The 20,520-nt window shown below is 45.9% G+C and overlaps 1 protein-coding gene across 4 annotated transcripts in view; it reads left to right on the top strand.

Annotated features, from left to right (window-relative positions):
- sntg2 (syntrophin, gamma 2) overlaps window positions 1–20,520 on the top strand; it is a 110,213-nt gene that overhangs the window by 34,065 nt on the left and 55,628 nt on the right. For all 4 annotated transcript variants that reach the window (XM_046367480.1, XM_046367477.1, XM_046367478.1 and 1 more), the window contains 3 exons: window positions 1,529–1,616; window positions 9,775–9,866; window positions 17,530–17,657. In XM_046367480.1, coding sequence (XP_046223436.1) covers window positions 1,529–1,616; window positions 9,775–9,866; window positions 17,530–17,657 — 308 coding nt within the window. The remainder of the gene's footprint in view (window positions 1–1,528; window positions 1,617–9,774; window positions 9,867–17,529; window positions 17,658–20,520) is intronic.

Here is a 20,520-nt window from a genome sequence, read left to right as displayed (position 1 = left end):
CTCTCTCTCTCTCTCTCTCTCTCTCTCTCTCTCTCTCTGTCTCCTCTCTCTCTCTCTCTCTCTCTCTCTCTCTCTCTCTCTCTCTCTCTCTCTCTCTCTCTCTCTCTCTCTCTCTCTCTCTCTCTCTCTCTCTCTCTCTCTCTCTCTCTCTCTCTCTCTCTCTCTCTCTCTCTCTCTCTCTCTCTCTCTCTCTCTCTCTCTCTCTCTCTCTCTCTCTCTCTCTCTCTCTCTCTCTCTCTCTCTCTCTCTCTCTCTCTCTCTCTCTCTCTCTCTCTCTCTCTCTCTCTCTCTCGTCACCGGCTATAGCAACAAGGGCAAACGACTGATGTTGTTGGGAAGAAGTAGAATATATTAATTGTTGACAATAAGGCTGAGGTTAGTTGGAAAGGAAAGGCTTTCATTTGGATACAAATCTGAAAAATAAGCATGAACATTTCTATAATTGTAGGCCTAATGCTAAAAAACAACCTTATTTCTTGACTTGGCTCTGTCTGTGCCATATCAAGTGCAGATACCTTCTAGAAGTCAGATAATGGGTTTGTGTGATCTCAGACATTGAGAGAGTAATTACTTTATATTATTGGCTTGTATTTTGCTAGCTTCTCACCAGGCAAATGAATGGCTATATTTGAAGTTATGGTATTGTATGTGATTACTGAAGTGACATCAATTCAGACAGGGCTTAACTGCTGATTGCATATTCTGTATTTTGCTCAAGTGGTGCGTTGCGTGTACTTAAGTTCTGTACAGCTACATGTACTTGTGGCTTGCTATTTTATTCATCTGAGATGACAGCCTCTCATTCTCTCTCTCATCCCCTCTCTCTCTCTCACTCTCATCCTCTTTCACTCTCTCTCTCTCTCTCTCTCTCTCTCTCTCTCTCTCTCTCTCTCTCTCTCTCTCTCTCTCTCTCTCTCTCACCCTCTCTCTCTCTCACCCTCTCTCTCTCTCTCTCTCTCTCTCTCTCTCTCTCTCACCCTCTCTCTCTCATCCTCTCTCTCTCTCTCTCATCCTCTCTCTCTCTCTCTCTCTCTCTCTCTCTCTCTCTCTCTCTCTCCCTCTCTCTCTCTCATCCTCTCTCTCTCTCTCTCACTCTCTCTCATCCTCTCTCTCTCTCTCTCTCTCTCTCTCTCTCTCTCTCTCTCTCTCTCTCTCTCTCTCTCATCCTCATCCTCGCTCATCCTCTCTCTCTCGCTCATCCTCTCTCTCTCTCGCTCATCCTCTCTCTCTCATCCCCTCTCTCTCTCTCTCTCTCATCCTCTCTCTCTCTCTCATCCTCTCATCCTCACTCTCTCTCGCTCATCCTCTCTCTCTCTCGCTCATCCTCTCTCTCATCCCCTCTCTCTCTAATTCTCTCTCTCTCTCTCTCTCTCTCATCCTCTCTCTCATCCTCTCTCTCTCTCTCTCTCTCTCTCTCTCTCTCTCTCTCTCTCTCTCTCTCTCTCTCTCTCTCTCTCTCTCTCTCTCTCTCTCTCTCTCTCATCCTCCCTCTCTCTCTCATCCTCTCTCTCGCTCTCTCCTCTGGCAGGTTCATCTCCTGCGGACTGCCGGGGAGGAAGTCACCATCACTGTGCGGTACCTCAGGGAAGTTCCATCTTTTCTAAAGCTCCCATTGGGTAAGAGTTCTGAGTGGATTCACCATGACATGTTTCTTGTCATATTCTGTACTGTAACTACGCATTCAAAAAATGGAGAGGAGTTGTTGTGCTAGAGGCATCACTACAGATACCCTAGTTCAAATCCAGGCTGTATCACAATCGCCCGTGATTGGGAGTCCCATAGGGTGGTGCACAATTGTCCCAGGTTTGGCCGGTGTAGGTCGTTATTGTAAATACGAATTTGTTCTTAACTGACTTGCCTAGTTAAATAAAAAGCAAAACATTTTTATTAACCTCTGAGGTTTGCTGTATTCTTCAGAAGATTGGCTAGAACAGTAGCTGGGGCTTCAGTACCAAAGCTAATGCCACATCAAACACCTGCATTTGTCTTTGTTGGCCTCCCTGCTTGACCTACAGCATGCAAGAATACACAGTGAAGGGGAAAGTCATGCAACAGACTGCTGTCATCTGCTCTTACATTGAAGGTTGTTTTCTTTGGTCTGTTTTTGACCATGTGATCACCCAATAGCTTTGATGTCCAGAATCCTAGCAACCTTATTGAGTCTAGAAATGGACCTTTGAAGTTGTCGGCTTGATGACTCAACAATGAAGAAGTAGAGCTTTATGCTGATTGGTTGGATGAGAGAGTGTAAAAAGAGCTCCATTAGACCTAGTTGTATTCTTAGCTATGCTAATGAACCACATGGTCCGGGTCCCAGGCTAGACACACTAGCACAAGAATCTTAAGATTATCTACTGACTGGCCACGGTGTTATGATATCTGTGGTGCCCAGAGAGGCAGTCATGGTGTTATGATACCTGAGGTGCCCAGAGAGGCAGTCATGGTGTTATGATACCTGAGGTGCCCAGAGAGGCAGTCATGGTGTTATGATACCTGCTGAGGTGCCCAGAGAGGCAGTCATGGTGTTATGATACCTGAGGTGCCCAGAGAGGCAGTCATGGTGTTATGATACCTGAGGTGCCCAGAGAGGCAGTCATGGTGTTATGATACCTGAGGTGCCCAGAGAGGCAGTCATGGTGTTATGATACCTGAGGTGCCCAGAGAGGCAGTCATGGTGTTATGATACCTGAGGTGCCCAGAGAGGCAGTCATGGTGTTATGATACCTGAGGTGCCCAGAGAGGCAGTCATGGTGTTATGATACCTGAGGTGCCCAGAGAGGCAGTCATGGTGTTATGATACCTGAGGTGCCCAGAGAGGCAGTCATGGTGTTATGATACCTGCTGAGGTGCCCAGAGAGGCAGTCATGGTGTTATGATACCTGAGGTGCCCAGAGAGGCAGTCATGGTGTTATGATACCTGAGGTGCCCAGAGAGGCAGTCATGGTGTTATGATACCTGAGGTGCCCAGAGAGGCAGTCATGGTGTTATGATACCTGAGTCATGTGCCCAGAGAGGCAGTCATGGTGTTATGATACCTGAGGTGCCCAGAGAGGCAGTCATGGTGTTATGATACCTGAGGTGCCCAGAGAGGCAGTCATGGTGTTATGATACCTGAGGTGCCCAGAGAGGCAGTCATGGTGTTATGATACCTGAGGTGCCCAGAGAGGCAGTCATGGTGTTATGATACCTGAGGTGCCCAGAGAGGCAGTCATGGTGTTATGATACCTGCTGAGGTGCCCAGAGAGGCAGTCATGGTGTTATGATACCTGCTGAGGTGCCCAGAGAGGCAGTCATGGTGTTATGATACCTGAGGTGCCCAGAGAGGCAGTCATGGTGTTATGATACCTGAGGTGCCCAGAGAGGCAGTCATGGTGTTATGATACCTGAGGTGCCCAGAGAGGCAGTCATGGTGTTATGATACCTGAGGTGCCCAGAGAGGCAGTCATGGTGTTATGATACCTGAGGTGCCCAGAGAGGCAGTCATGGTGTTATGATACCTGAGGTGCCCAGAGAGGCAGTCATGGTGTTATGATACCTGCTGAGGTGCCCAGAGAGGCAGTCCCATCATGGTGTTATGATACCTGAGGTGCCCAGAGAGGCAGTCATGGTGTTATGATACCTGAGGTGCCCAGAGAGGCAGTCATGGTGTTATGATACCTGAGGTGCCCAGAGAGGCAGTCATGGTGTTATGATACCTGAGGTGCCCAGAGAGGCAGTCATGGTGTTATGATACCTGAGGTGCCCAGAGAGGCAGTCATGGTGTTATGATACCTGAGGTGCCCAGAGAGGCAGTCATGGTGTTATGATACCTGAGGTGCCCAGAGAGGCAGTCATGGTGTTATGATACCTGAGGTGCCCAGAGAGGCAGTCATGGTGTTATGATACCTGAGGTGCCCAGAGAGGCAGTCATGGTGTTATGATACCTGAGGTGCCCAGAGAGGCAGTCATGGTGTTATGATACCTGAGGTGCCCAGAGAGGCAGTCATGGTGTTATGATACCTGAGGTGCCCAGAGAGGCAGTCATGGTGTTATGATACCTGAGGTGCCCAGAGAGGCAGTCATGGTGTTATGATACCTGAGGTGCCCAGAGAGGCAGTCATGGTGTTATGATACCTGAGGTGCCCAGAGAGGCAGTCATGGTGTTAGAGGTGCCCAGAGAGGCAGTCATGGCCCAGAGAGGCAGTCATGGTGTTATGATACCTGAGGTGCCCAGAGAGGCAGTCATGGTGTTATGATACCTGAGAGGCAGTCATGGTGTTAGGTGCCCAGAGAGGCAGTCATGGTGTTATGATACCTGAGGTGCCCAGAGAGGCAGTCATGGTGTTATGATACCTGAGGTGCCCAGAGAGGCAGTCATGGTGTTATGATACCTGAGGTGCCCAGAGAGGCAGTCATGGTGTTATGATACCTGAGGTGCCCAGAGAGGCAGTCATGGTGTTATGATACCTGAGGTGCCCAGAGAGGCAGTCATGGTGTTATGATACCTGAGGTGCCCAGAGAGGCAGTCATGGTGTTATGATACCTGAGGTGCCCAGAGAGGCAGTCATGGTGTTATGATACCTGAGGTGCCCAGAGAGGCAGTCATGGTGTTATGATACCTGAGGTGCCCAGAGAGGCAGTCATGGTGTTATGATACCTGAGGTGCCCAGAGAGGCAGTCATGGTGTTATGATACCTGAGGTGCCCAGAGAGGCAGTCATGGTGTTATGATACCTGAGGTGCCCAGAGAGGCAGTCATGGTGTTATGATACCTGAGGTGCCCAGAGAGGCAGTCATGGTGTTATGATACCTGGGGTGCCCAGAGAGGCAGTCATGGTGCCCAGAGAGGCAGTCATGGTGTTATGATACCTGAGGTGCCCAGAGAGGCAGTCATGGTGTTATGATACCTGAGGTGCCCAGAGAGGCAGTCATGGTGTTATGATACCTGAGGTGCCCAGAGAGGCAGTCATGGTGTTATGATACCTGAGGTGCCCAGAGAGGCAGTCATGGTGTTATGATACCTGAGGTGCCCAGAGAGTCATGGTGTTATGATACAGTCATGGTGTTATGATACCTGAGGTGCCCAGAGAGGCAGTCATGGTGTTATGATACCTGAGGTGCCCAGAGAGGCAGTCATGGTGTTATGATACCTGAGGTGCCCAGAGAGGCAGTCATGGTGTTATGATACCTGAGGTGCCCAGAGAGGCAGTCATGGTGTTATGATACCTGAGGTGCCCAGACCATGGTGTTATGATACCTGTGCCCAGAGAGGCAGTCATGGTGTTATGATACCTGAGGTGCCCAGAGAGGCAGTCATGGTGTTATGATACCTGAGGTGCCCAGAGAGGCAGTCATGGTGTTATGATACCTGAGGTGCCCAGAGAGGCAGTCATGGTGTTATGATACCTGAGGTGCCCAGAGAGGCAGTCATGGTGTTATGATACCTGAGGTGCCCAGAGAGGCAGTCATGGTGTTATGATACCTGAGGTGCCCAGAGAGGCAGTCATGGTGTTATGATACCTGAGGTGCCCAGAGAGGCAGTCATGGTGTTATGATACCTGAGGTGCCCAGAGAGGCAGTCATGGTGTTATGATACCTGAGGTGCCCAGAGAGGCAGTCATGGTGTTATGATACCTGAGGTGCCCAGAGAGGCAGTCATGGTGTTATGATACCTGAGGTGCCCAGAGAGGCAGTCATGGTGTTATGATACCTGAGGTGCCCAGTGCCCAGAGAGGCAGTCATGGTGTTATGATACCTGAGGTGCCCAGAGAGGCAGTCATGGTGTTATGATACCTGAGGTGCCCAGAGAGGCAGTCATGGTGTTATGATACCTGAGGTGCCCAGAGAGGCAGTCATGGTGTTATGATACCTGAGGTGCCCAGAGAGGCAGTCATGGTGTTATGATACCTGAGGTGCCCAGAGAGGCAGTCATGGTGTTATGATACCTGAGGTGCCCAGAGAGGCAGTCATGGTGTTATGATACCTGAGGTGCCCAGAGAGGCAGTCATGGTGTTATGATACCTGAGGTGCCCAGAGAGGCAGTCATGGTGTTATGATACCTGAGGTGCCCAGAGAGGCAGTCATGGTGTTATGATACCTGAGGTGCCCAGAGAGGCAGTCATGATACCTGAGGTGCCCAGAGAGGCAGTCATGGTGTTATGATACCTGAGGTGCCCAGAGAGGCAGTCATGGTGTTATGATACCTGAGGTGCCCAGAGAGGCAGTCATGGTGTTATGATACCTGAGGTGCCCAGAGAGGCAGTCATGGTGTTATGATACCTGAGGTGCCCAGAGAGGCAGTCATGGTGTTATGATACCTGAGGTGCCCAGAGAGGCAGTCATGGTGTTATGATACCTGAGGTGCCCAGAGAGGCAGTCATGGTGTTATGATACCTGAGGTGCCCAGAGAGGCAGTCATGGTGTTATGATACCTGAGGTGCCCAGAGAGGCAGTCATGGTGTTATGATACCTGAGGTGCCCAGAGAGGCAGTCATGGTGTTATGATACCTGAGGTGCCCAGAGAGGCAGTCATGGTGTTATGATACCTGAGGTGCCCAGAGAGGCAGTCATGGTGTTATGATACCTGAGGTGCCCAGAGAGGCAGTCATGGTGTTATGATACCTGAGGTGCCCAGAGAGGCAGTCATGGTGTTATGATACCTGAGGTGCCCAGAGAGGCAGTCATGGTGTTATGATACCTGAGGTGCCCAGAGAGGCAGTCATGGTGTTATGATACCTGAGGTGCCCAGAGAGGCAGTCATGGTGTTATGATACCTGAGGTGCCCAGAGAGGCAGTCATGGTGTTATGATACCTGAGGTGCCCAGAGAGGCAGTCATGGTGTTATGATACCTGAGGTGCCTGAGGTGCAGAGAGGCAGTCATGGTGTTATGATACCTGAGGTGCCCAGAGAGGCAGTCATGGTGTTATGATACCTGAGGTGCCCAGAGAGGCAGTCATGGTGTTATGATACCTGAGGTGCCCAGAGAGGCAGTCATGGTGTTATGATACCTGAGGTGCCCAGAGAGGCAGTCATGGTGTTATGATACCTGAGGTGCCCAGAGAGGCAGTCATGGTGTTATGATACCTGAGGTGCCCAGAGAGGCAGTCATGGTGTTATGATACCTGAGGTGCCCAGAGAGGCAGTCATGGTGTTATGATACCTGAGGTGCCCAGAGAGGCAGTCATGGTGTTATGATACCTGAGGTGCCCAGAGAGGCAGTCATGGTGTTATGATACCTGAGGTGCCCAGAGAGGCAGTCATGGTGTTATGATACCTGAGGTGCCCAGAGAGGCAGTCATGGTGTTATGATACCTGAGGTGCCCAGAGAGGCAGTCATGGTGTTATGATACCTGAGGTGCCCAGAGAGGCAGTCATGGTGTTATGATACCTGAGGTGCCCAGAGAGGCAGTCATGGTGTTATGATACCTGAGGTGCCCAGAGAGGCAGTCATGGTGTTATGATACCTGAGGTGCCCAGAGAGGCAGTCATGGTGTTATGATACCTGAGGTGCCCAGAGAGGCAGTCATGGTGTTATGATACCTGAGGTGCCCAGAGAGGCAGTCATGGTGTTATGATACCTGAGGTGCCCAGAGAGGCAGTCATGGTGTTATGATACCTGAGGTGCCCAGAGAGGCAGTCATGGTGTTATGATACCTGAGGTGCCCAGAGAGGCAGTCCCATCATGGTGTTATGATACCTGAGGTGCCCAGAGAGGCAGTCATGGTGTTATGATACCTGAGGTGCCCAGAGAGGCAGTCATGGTGTTATGATACCTGAGGTGCCCAGAGAGGCAGTCATGGTGTTATGATACCTGAGGTGCCCAGAGAGGCAGTCATGGTGTTATGATACCTGAGGTGCCCAGAGAGGCAGTCATGGTGTTATGATACCTGAGGTGCCCAGAGAGGCAGTCATGGTGTTATGATACCTGAGGTGCCCAGAGAGGTCATGGTGTTATGATCATGGTGTTATGATACCTGAGGTGCCCAGAGAGGCAGTCATGGTGTTATGATACCTGAGGTGCCCAGAGAGGCAGTCATGGTGTTATGATACCTGAGGTGCCCAGAGAGGCAGTCATGGTGTTATGATACCTGAGGTGCCCAGAGAGGCAGTCATGGTGTTATGATACCTGAGGTGCCCAGAGAGGCAGTCATGGTGTTATGATACCTGAGGTGCCCAGAGAGGCAGTCATGGTGTTATGATACCTGAGGTGCCCAGAGAGGCAGTCATGGTGTTATGATACCTGAGGTGCCCAGAGAGGCAGTCATGGTGTTATGATACCTGAGGTGCCCAGAGAGGCAGTCATGGTGTTATGATACCTGAGGTGCCCAGAGAGGCAGTCATGGTGTTATGATACCTGAGGTGCCCAGAGAGGCAGTCATGGTGTTATGATACCTGAGGTGCCCAGAGAGGCAGTCATGGTGTTATGATACCTGAGGTGCCCAGAGAGGCAGTCATGGTGTTATGATACCTGCTGAGGTGCCCAGAGAGGCAGTCATGGTGTTATGATACCTGAGGTGCCCAGAGAGGCAGTCATGGTGTTATGATACCTGAGGTGCCCAGAGAGGCAGTCATGGTGTTATGATACCTGAGGTGCCCAGAGAGGCAGTCATGGTGTTATGATACCTGAGGTGCCCAGAGAGGCAGTCATGGTGTTATGATACCTGAGGTGCCCAGAGAGGCAGTCATGGTGTTATGATACCTGAGGTGCCCAGAGAGGCAGTCATGGTGTTATGATACCTGCTGAGGTGCCCAGAGAGGCAGTCATGGTGTTATGATACCTGAGGTGCCCAGAGAGGCAGTCATGGTGTTATGATACCTGAGGTGCCCAGAGAGGCAGTCATGGTGTTATGATACCTGAGGTGCCCAGAGAGGCAGTCATGGTGTTATGATACCTGAGGTGCCCAGAGAGGCAGTCATGGTGTTATGATACCTGAGGTGCCCAGAGAGGCAGTCATGGTGTTATGATACCTGAGGTGCCCAGAGAGGCAGTCATGGTGTTATGATACCTGAGGTGCCCAGAGAGGCAGTCATGGTGTTATGATACCTGAGGTGCCCAGAGAGGCAGTCATGGTGTTTGGTCGCTGCTCGTGTGTTTTTTTGTAAACTTTTGGATTGAGGGAACAATGCTGTCTATACTGTATATAATGTTTATCATCTGTACATTATATATATATATATTGTCTATATATATTGTCTATATATTCTGTCTATATATATTCAATATTCTGTCTGTTTATTCTGTTTACTGTGGCAGCATGATATCACTAAAACACATTCTGTTCATGTTCTGTACATGAACTTGGCCTATAAAGGTGATTGAGGTAGAGCCTACGGGCTGACTTTGAGGCTGATTCTCAGGCTGAGGCTGATTCTCAGGCTGAGGCTGATTCTCAGGCTGAGGCTAATTCTCAGGCTGAGGCTAATTCTCAGGCTGAGGCTAATTCTCAGGCTGATTTTCAGGCAGATTCTGAGTCTGATTCTCAGGCTGATTCTGAGTCTGAGCCTGAGGCTGATTCTGAGCCTGAGGCTGATTCTGAGCCTGAGGCTGATTCTCAGGCTGATTCTGAGCCTGAGGCTGATTCTGAGCCTGAGGCTGATTCTGAGCCTGAGGCTGATTCTGAGCCTGAGGCTGATTCTCAGGCTGATTCTGAGCCTGAGGCTGATTCTCAGGCTGATTCTGAGCCTGAGGCTGATTATGAGCCTGAGGCTGATTCTCAGGCTGATTCTGAGACTGAAGCTGAACACATGAAGCATTTCATGTTTCAACAATATACCATTTGCTCTCATGGTTTTCAGGCTCTCCTGTACCACCCGCTGATCAAAGTAGCAGAGTATCTTCACCACTATTTGACAGTGGTTTACATTTAAATGGGAATTCTAGCAACACAGTAAGTAAACCTTTATACAGCATTGTTTTTCTTCCATTAAATGTGCTTGTGATTCCAGTAGCATGCATTAAAGTCACACTAATACAAACTGACAATTGGAGAAAGCTCCCAATACCCGGTTTGAGGATTTGATATCTGGTTTAGACTAAGGGAGGCGGTGAGGATGGAAGCTGACAGGTATTCCTACAGTCTCCCCGTAGCCAGATTTAAAGCACAATTCTTGAAATAAACAAAGCACTGCTACAACCATACTCACTTGGCAGTGAACCAATGATGTAGACGGAAGCCAATCAGAGTGATCTTAGCATGTGGCAATGGGACGTTGTCTTCCTCAGACCTGAAGTAATGTAACCCATGTTCATAACAGACCTGAAGTAATGTAACCCATGTTCATAACAGACCTGAAGTAATGTAACCCATGTTCATAACAGACCTGAAGTAATGTAACCCATGTTCATAACAGACCTGAAGTAATGTAACCCATGTTCATAACAGACCTGAAGTAATGTAACCCATGTTCATAACAGACCTGAAGTAATGTAACCCATGTTCATAACAGACCTGAAGTAATGTAACCCATGTTCATAACAGCTCCCATATTCTGTAGTATTACTGGATATGACAGGGATTAGTTTAGGAGGGCAGGATACTGTTGTGGCTCCTCACATGGTATCCCAGAGCGGAAACGTAGCCTACGTGCTGTAGCGATGCCATTTCATAGTAACATCACTCTCATGAGACCTGTCTCCCAGAAAGACATCTTGAACCTCTGCGATCTAATGGCAATAGAGGAAACTGAGTGTACTATTGAAACCGAGACTGTTAGTACACGCTAAAAAAATAGTTTAACTGGCCAATTGTTCCTTGTCTTGCAGCTAGATTGTGATTGGTTTCCCATTCTACATTCTTCACAGTGATTTTAATGTTCCTGGTCTAAAAACACTGCAGAATATTTTCCCAGCATGCACATTTCCTGCCATGCAAATGGTCCTTCTTGCAACAGCTATCTATAGATTCACACCTGATGGAAACCAAAAGCACACTCCAATTGTGTTTTGTAATCTCTAGTATTGGTACCTGACTGACCGTAAGCTTTATTATGAATGAGTGTAGCATATTCAATTCTCAAAAGACTTCATTCCCTGATAGTCTTTGAACATGAAATATTTAGGATGGCGCAGGAAGGACGTCAGAAGGCCCCATTTGAGGAAATCTAGCCCTGTGTCTGTTCAGTCTATTGTTATCTTCCCGAACAGCTAGAGAATGTCAATACTGGAGCACTGAGCTCTGTGGACTGCATTATCACTGCATTATCACGGTATTCAATTGCAGTATCGTGGCATCCCCACTGCATTATCACTGTATTAACGGTATTGTCACTGTATTCACTGCAATATCACTGTATACTCACTGCATTATCGCTGTATTAACACTGCATTAACAGCATGGTCACTGTATTCACTGCAGTATCACTGTATACTCACTCCATAATCACCACATAATCACTGCATTATCACTGCATTATCAGCATGGTCACTGTACTCACTGCGGTATCACTGTATACTCACTCCATTATCACCACATAATCACTGCATTATCACTGCATTATCAGCATGGTCACTGTATTCACTGCGGTATCACTGTATACTCACTCCATAATCACCACACAATCACTGCATTATCACTGCATTATCAGCATGGTCACTGTATTCACTGCGGTATCACTGTATACTCACTCCATAATCACCACATAATCACTGCATTATCACTGCATTATCAGCATGGTCACTGTATTCACTGCAGTATCACTGTATACTCACTCCATAATCACCACATAATCACTGCATTATCACTGCATTATCAGCATGGTCACTGTATTCACTGCGGTATCACTGTATACTCACTCCATAATCACCACATAATCACCGCATTATCACTGCATTATCAGCATGGTCACTGTATTCACTGCGGTATCACTGTATACTCACTCCATAATCACCACATAATCACTGCATTATCACTGCATTATCAGCATGGTCACTGTATTCACTGCAGTATCACTGTATACTCACCACATAATCACTGCATTATCACTGCATTATCAGCATGGTCACTGTATTCACTGCAGTATCACTGTATACTCACTACATAATCACCACATAAACACTGCATTATCACTGCATTATCAGCATGGTCACTGTATTCACTGCAGTATCACTGTATACTCACTCCATAATCACCACATAATCACTGCATTATCACTGCATTATCAGCATGGTCACTGTATTCACTGCAGTATCACTGCATTATCAGCATGGTCACTGCATTAACTATATTATCATTGTATTCACTGCACTATTACTGCATTCATGTGTTATTTTCAACTGTGGGAGAATATACTCTGACACATGCTTACCTATGTAAACAGGTCAGGTTTTGACTTAATGCGACATCATGGATCAGTTGTCCCGGTTCTCATAATAGATCAGCTGTCCCGGTTCTCATAATAGATCAGCTGGCTTGGTTCTCATAATGGATCAGCTGTCTGGGTTCTCATAATAGATCAGCTGGCTGGGTTCTCATAATAGATCAGCTGTCCCGGTTCTCATAATGGATCAGCTGTCTGGGTTCTCATAATAGATCAGCTGGCTGGGTTCTCATAATAGATCAGCTGTCCCGGTTCTCATAATAGATCAGCTGTCTGGGTTCTCATAATGGATCAGCTGTCCTGGTTCTCATAATGGATCAGCTGTCTGGGTTCTCATAATGGATCAGCTGTCTGGGTTCTCATAATAGATCAGCTGTCCCAGTTCTCATAATAGATCAGCTGTCTGGGTTCTCATAATAGATCAGCTGTCCCAGTTCTCATAATAGATCAGCTGTCTGGGTTCTCATAATAGATCAGCTGGCTGGGTTCTCATAATGGATCAGCTGTCTGGGTTCTCATAATAGATCAGCTGTCCCAGTTCTCATAATGGATCAGCTTTCTGGGTTCTCATAATGGATCAGCTGTCTGGGTTCTCATAATAGATCAGCTGTCTGGGTTCTCATAATGGATCGGCTGGCTGGGTTCTCATAATGGATCAGCTGTCTGGATTCTCATAATGGATCAGCTGTCTGGGTTCTCATAATGGATCAGCTGTCTGGGTTCTCATAATGGATCAGCTGGCTGGGTTCTCATAATGGATCAGCTGTCCTGGTTCTCATAATGGATCAGCTGGCTGGGTTCTCATAATGGATCAGCTGTCTGGGTTCTCATAATAGATCAGCTGTCCCGGTTCTCATAATAGATCAGCTGTCCCAGTTCTCATAATAGATCAGCTGTCCCAGTTCTCATAATAGATCAGCTGTCCCGGTTCTCATAATAGATCAGCTGTCCCGGTTCTCATAATAGATCAGCTGTCCGGGTTCTCATAATAGATCAGCTGGCTGGGTTCTCATAATGGATCAGCTGTCTGGGTTCTCATAATGGATCAGCTGTCCTGGTTCTCATAATGGATCAGCTGGCTGGGTTCTCATAATGGATCAGCTGTCTGGGTTCTCATAATAGATCAGCTGTCCTGGTTCTCATAATGGATCAGCTGTCCCGGTTCTCATAATAGATCTGTCCCGGTTCTCATAATAGGGTTCTCTCATAATAGATCAGCTGTCCCGGTTCTCATTCTCATAATAGATCAGCTGTCCCAGTTCTCATAATAGATCAGCTGTCCCGGTTCTCATAATAGATCAGCTGTCCGGGTTCTCATAATGGATCAGCTGGCTGGGTTCTCATAATGGATCAGCTGTCCTGGTTCTCATAATGGATCAGCTGGCTGGGTTCTCATAATGGATCAGCTGTCTGGGTTCTCATAATAGATCAGCTGTCCCGGTTCTCATAATAGATCAGCTGTCCCAGTTCTCATAATAGATCAGCTGTCCCGGTTCTCATAATAGATCAGCTGTCTGGGTTCTCATAATAGATCAGCTGTCCCGGTTCTCATAATAGATCAGCTGTCCGGGTTCTCATAATAGATCAGCTGGCTGGGTTCTCATAATGGATCAGCTGTCTGGGTTCTCATAATGGATCAGCTGTCTGGGTTCTCATAATGGATCAGCTGGCTGGGTTCTCATAATAGATCAGCTGGCTGGGTTCTCATAATGGATCAGCTGGCTGGGTTCTCATAATGGATCAGCTGTCCTGGTTCTCATAATAGATCAGCTGTCCCGGTTCTCATAATAGATCAGCTGTCCCGGTTCTCATAATAGATCAGCTGTCCCGGTTCTCATAATAGATCAGCTGTCCCGGTTCTCATAATAGATCAGCTGTCCCGGTTCTCATAATAGATCAGCTGTCCCGGTTCTCATAATAGATCAGCTGTCCGGGTTCTCATAATAGATCAGCTGGCTGGGTTCTCATAATAGATCAGCTGGCCGGGTTCTCATAATAGATCAGCTGGCCGGGTTCTCATAATAGATCAGCTGGCTGGGTTCTCATAATAGATCAGCTGGCTGGGTTCTCATAATAGATCAGCTGTCCCGGTTCTCATAATAGATCAGCTGTCTGGGTTCTCATAATAGATCAGCTGTCTGGGTTCTCATAATAGATCAGCTGTCTGGGTTCTCATAATAGATCAGCTGTCCCGGTTCTCATAATAGATCAGCTGGCCCGGTTCTCATAATAGATCAGCTGTCCCGGTTCTCATAATAGATCAGCTGTCCCGGTTCTCATAATAGATCAGCTGGCTGGGTTCTAATAATAGATCAGCTGGCTGGGTTCTCATAATAGATCAGCTGACTGGGTTCTCATAATAGATCAGCTGACTGGGTTCTCTACATTAAATTCTGAGGTTGAGAGGGCAGGTGGCTGACAAACACGATTAGCTGGCCAGTTTTCTAACCAGAAAAGACCCTCATGAGAGCAACAACATACAATAGCAAAAGCTTCACGCTACGACAAACTGCTCCAGTCAGGAGTAGTAGGCTAACTAACACAAGTCTAATTTGTTTTATTATTTCCCTAAAGCGTTTGTTTTTATTCATGCTTTTTTTCAATGCAGTATCAATTATGCCTCCTAGTGTTTTTCATAGTGAAAAAGTAGGACTGAAATGACAGCCATGTTTTAGTTTGGTTTCTTCTACAGAATGATATAATATATCAGTGTACAAACTTTCAACCATGTAGACTAAATACTGTAAGCCATGTAGACTAAATACTGTAAACCATGTAGACTAAATACTGTAAACCATGTAGACTAAATACTGTAAACCATGTAGACTAAATACTGTAAACCATGTAGACTAAATATTGTAAACCATGTCGACTAAATACTGTAAACCATGTAGACTAAATACTGGAAACCATGTAGACTAAATACTGGAAACCATGTAGACTAAATACTGGAAACCATGTAGACTAAATACTGGAAACCATGTAGACTAAATACTGGAAACCATGTAGACTAAATACTGGAAACCATGTAGACTAAATACTGGAAACCATGTAGACTAAATACTGGAAACCATGTAGACTAAATACTGGAAACCATGTAGACTAAATACTGGAAACCATGTAGACTAAATACTGGAAACCATGTAGACTAAATACTGGAAACCATGTAGACTAAATACTGGAAACCATGTAGACTAAATACTGGAAACCATGTAGACTAAATACTGGAAACCATGTAGACTAAATACTGGAAACCATGTAGACTAAATACTGGAAACCATGTAGACGAAATACTGGAAACCATGTAGACGAAATACTGGAAACCATGTAGACTAAATACTGGAAACCATGTAGACTAAATACTGGAAACCATGTAGACTAAATACTGGAAACCATGTAGACTAAATACTGGAAACCATGTAGACTAAATACTGGAAACCATGTAGACTAAATACTGGAAACCATGTAGACTAAATGCTGGAAACCATGTAGACTAAATGCTGGAAACCATGTAGACTAAATGCTGTAAACCATGTAGACTAAATGCTGGAAACCATGTAGACTAAATGCTGGAAACCATGTAGACTAAATACTGGAAACCATGTAGACTAAATACTGGAAACCATGTAGACTAAATACTGGAAACCATGTAGACTAAATACTGGAAACCATGTAGACTAAATACTGGAAACCATGTAGACTAAATACTGGAAACCATGTAGACTAAATACTAGAAACCATGTAGACTAAATACTGGAAACTATGGTTGGCTAAATACTGGACACCATGTAGACTACATACTGGAAACCATGTAGACTAAATACTAGAAACCATGTAGATTAAATACTGGAAACCATGTAGACTAAATACTGGAAACCATGTAGACTAAATACTGGAAAACAAGGTTAACTAAATACTGTAAACCATGTAGACTAAATACTGGAAACCATGTAGACTAAATACTGGAAACCACGTAGACTAAATACTGGACACCATGTAGACTAAATACTGGAAAACATGGTTGACTGGCCTTTTTTCACCTGATTCTCTCTGCAACTTAAGGAGGTACGATCTTAGAAAGAAAGGTGCTATCTTTAACCTAAAAGGGTTATTTGGCTGGCCTGACAGGAGAACCCTTTGAAGATCCCTTTTTGGTTCTAGGTAGAACCATTTTGCTTCCAGGTAGTACTCTTTTCGGTTCCATGTAGAACCCTTTCACAGAGAGTTCTACCTGGTTCCCAAAAGGGTTCTACCTGGTTCCCAAAAGGGTTCTACCTGGATCCCAAAAGGGTTCTCCTATGGGGACAGCCAAAGAACCCTTGTGGAACCCCTTTTTTTCTAAGCGTGTAGATGACACTGATGGTGGGAAAACATAGTGGCCTGTAATTGCATAGTTAACACATAATGCTTAACCCAGACAATATTTCCCCACTATTTTGCCTTCCTTTAGCATTCTTGTGTTTGCTTGCCTGCAGGTGATTATAATTCTCTAAGCTTGTCATCTCCTGTATGTGGCGTTGACATTGAAATGATTGACAGTGTTTTCCTTTCATTGCCCCCAGGATAGCTTCCTATGGATTCATTTACATGCCTCCAAAATAATTACGCTTCGGTCTATTTTGTCGTCTCAGAAATATCACGAGCTATGGAAGAGTGAATGATATGAAGGACAAGAGTGGCAGCTTAGCATCTTGTTTCCCAGGTCCTTGGTGAAAACTGACAACTCGTCACTCTAATCCGTGTTGACGTGCCGATAGTATTCCATTTCTTGTAATCTTTACCACTCCCTTGCGCAGCACAACTTGAAAGTCAAGTGTAATTATTAAGCATTGGTCTCTAATTGCTCTCTACATGAACTGACAAAGGGAGAATCATTTGCTCTGAAAAGTAGACATAATTGGTTATAGCCTTTGATTTGCTCAGAGGGGAGGAAAAGCAAATCATTTGTGCAAGAATATGTGCCAGGTGCTGCGATTGACTTGTAGAGAAATGCCATTGTGAAATCCCAGGACACAGTAAGTAAAAGGTGTGCTCGCTAGGTGACCATAATGATCATCAATAATTAATAGCATACAGTAGCTAGGAAGTAACAAGGATATCATCCTTTCAAGTGCAATAGGAGCTGAAAGTAGGACATTGTTGTTTTCGAATGCACTTTGAATGCACAACGATTAAAGTGACCTAGCCTGTGATTGAGACGAGACCATCACTGTCTTCTTCACTTGTACCATGTAGGCTCCATCCTCGCCTTCCTCACCCTCGGCTAATGAACCAAAGTATGAGAAGCGCTGGCTGGATGCAGTGTCCCTACCCTTGTTGATGGCCCGAGTCTCCAAATACAAAGCCGGAACGGATAAATTAAGGTAAGGTAATCCTGTGTGATGAAATTCACCTCTGAGGCGCACAGTTCACCAAGCGCTGCTGTTGGTTTTGCAAGCACTTTTCATTTAGGTGAAAGGTTGTAACTCCAATATCTATGCACAGGCATGCAATGTGTTAAAAGGTCAGCACTGCTGCAGGGCCCAGATGGTGAAGCCATGATAGGATGGGAAGGTTTAACTTTAATACACTGAATTGGTTCTTTTTAGAGATTTAAACAATATCAAATGAAGGCAGGAAGTCCCAGGAAATGTTGTTTTCATTCCTTCCTCTGCTAGATAACATGATGTAAGAGATACGGCCGTCCTCTAGATCCCTAATGGAGCTGTTATTTAGAAAGAAATAAAGTGGTATGCGTATCTTTCTTACGTAGAACTCAAATAAGTTATCGTTGTTAGTCACAACCTGATACAATATGATGCCTTATGGTGCTTGTTTCTGTCAATTCCAAAGAAAAATAAACTCCATGTATGAAAAGAGTGGAAGTATAACAAAAAATAAAAATAAATAGTATTGATACCCATAATCACACTTTTCACGCTTAATCCTTGAAGACGAGACTAAGTGGACATATTTTATGAGAAGTAAAACATTTCTTCGGGCATGTTAATGGGAAGATGTAAGATCCTTCAAATAAACATAAAGAGATTGAGTGGACGTATGTCTGATGCAAACAACTTCTTGATTGCAGATATTCCATTTTATGAGTTCAATCCTAATGAAGGACGAGACCATGTTAGTGTTATTATCGTTAACAACATGGCATCACTTCATTTGAATAACTGAGTGGTTATGATGAGCTTTTTACCAGAATGTGTATGTAAACATGAGACATGAATCATCTGTGAACAAGATTCTTTCTCTCTCTTGTCATCATTACCCCCACCATCTACATCATTTTCCCCACAATCTACATCATTTCCCCCACCAGCTGCATCATTTCCCCCACCAGCTGCATCATTTCCCCCACCAGCTGCATCATTTCCCCCACCAGCTGCATCATTTCCCCCACCAGCTGCATCATTTCCCCCACCAGCTGCATCATTATCCCCACCAGCTGTATCTGCATCATTACCCCCACCACCTACATCATTTCCCCCACCAGCTGCATCATTATCCCCACCACCTACATCATTTCCCCCACCAGCTGCATCATTTCCCCCACCAGCTGCATCATTATCCCCACCACCTACATCATTTCACCAGCTCATTTCCCCCACCAGCTGCATCATTTCCCCCACCAGCTACATCATTATCCCCACCAGCTGCATCATTTCCCCACCAGCTGCATCATTATCCCCACCAGCTGCATCATTATCCCCACCAGCTGCATCATTTCCACCAGCTACATCATTATCCCCACCAGCTGCATCATTTCCCCACCAGCTGCATCATTACCCCCACCAGCTGCATCATTATCCCCACCAGCTGCATCATTTCCCCCACCAGCTGCATCATTACCCCCACCAGCTGCATCATTATCCCCACCAGCTGCATCATTTCCCCACCAGCTGCATCATTATCCCCACCAGCTGCATCATTTCCCCCACCAGCTGCATCATATCCCCACCAGCTGTATCATTATCCCCACCAGCTGCATCATTATCCCTACCATCTACATCATTGTCTCCACCGTCTAAATCATTATCCCACCAGTTAAATCATTATCTCCATGGTCTACATCATTGTCTCCACCGTCTACATAATTATCACTACCATCTACATCATTGTCTCCACGGTCTACATCATTATCCCACCAGCTAAATCATTATCCCACCAGTTAAATCATTATCTTCATGGTCTACATCATTATCCCACCAGCTACATAATTATCCCCACCAGCTGTGTCATTATCCCCACCAGCCACATCATTATCCCACCAGCTAAATCATTATCCCACCAGCTGCATCATTATCCCACCAGCTGCATCATTATCCCACCAGCTGCATCATTATCCCACCAGCTAAATCATTATCCCACCAGCTGCATCATTATCCCCACCGGTCACATCATTATCTCACCAGCTAAATCATCATCTCCATGGTATACATCATTATCCCACCAGCCACATAATTATCCCACCAGCTGCATCATTATCCCACCAGCTAAATCATTATCCCACCAGTTAAATAATTATCTCCATGGTATACATCATTATCCCACCAGCCACATCATTATGCCACCAGCTAAATCATTATCCCACCAGCTGCATCATTATCCCACCAGCTAAATCATTATCCCACCAGCTACATCATTATCCCCACCAGCTGCATCATTATCCCCACCAGTCACATCATTATCCCACCAGCTAAATCATTATCTCCATGGTCTACATCATTATCCCACCAGCTACATCATTATCCCCACCAGCCACATAATTATCCCACCAGCTGCATCATTATCCCACCAGCTAAATCATTATCCCACCAGTTAAATCATTATCTCCATGGTCTACATCATTATCCCACCAGCCACATCATTATCCCACCAACTAAATCATTATCCCACCAGTTAAATCATTATCTCCATGGTCTACATCATTATCCCACCAGCTAAATCATAATTCCACCAGTTAAATCATTATCTCCATGGTCTACATCATTATCCCACCAGCCACATCATTATGCCACCAGCTAAATCATTATCCCCACCAGCTGCATCATTATCCCCACCAGTCACATCATTATCCCCACCAGTCACATCATTATCCCACCAGCTAAATCATTATCCCCACCAGCTGCATCATTATACCCACGAGTCACATCATTATCCCCACCAGTCACATCATTATCCCACCAGCTAAATCATTATCTCCATGGTCTACATCATTATCCCACCAGCTACATC

Source organism: Oncorhynchus gorbuscha, linkage group LG10 (genome assembly GCF_021184085.1).
Source record: "Oncorhynchus gorbuscha isolate QuinsamMale2020 ecotype Even-year linkage group LG10, OgorEven_v1.0, whole genome shotgun sequence".
Lineage (NCBI taxonomy): Eukaryota > Metazoa > Chordata > Actinopteri > Salmoniformes > Salmonidae > Oncorhynchus > Oncorhynchus gorbuscha.
This window is presented reverse-complemented; position numbering and strand designations above follow the sequence as displayed.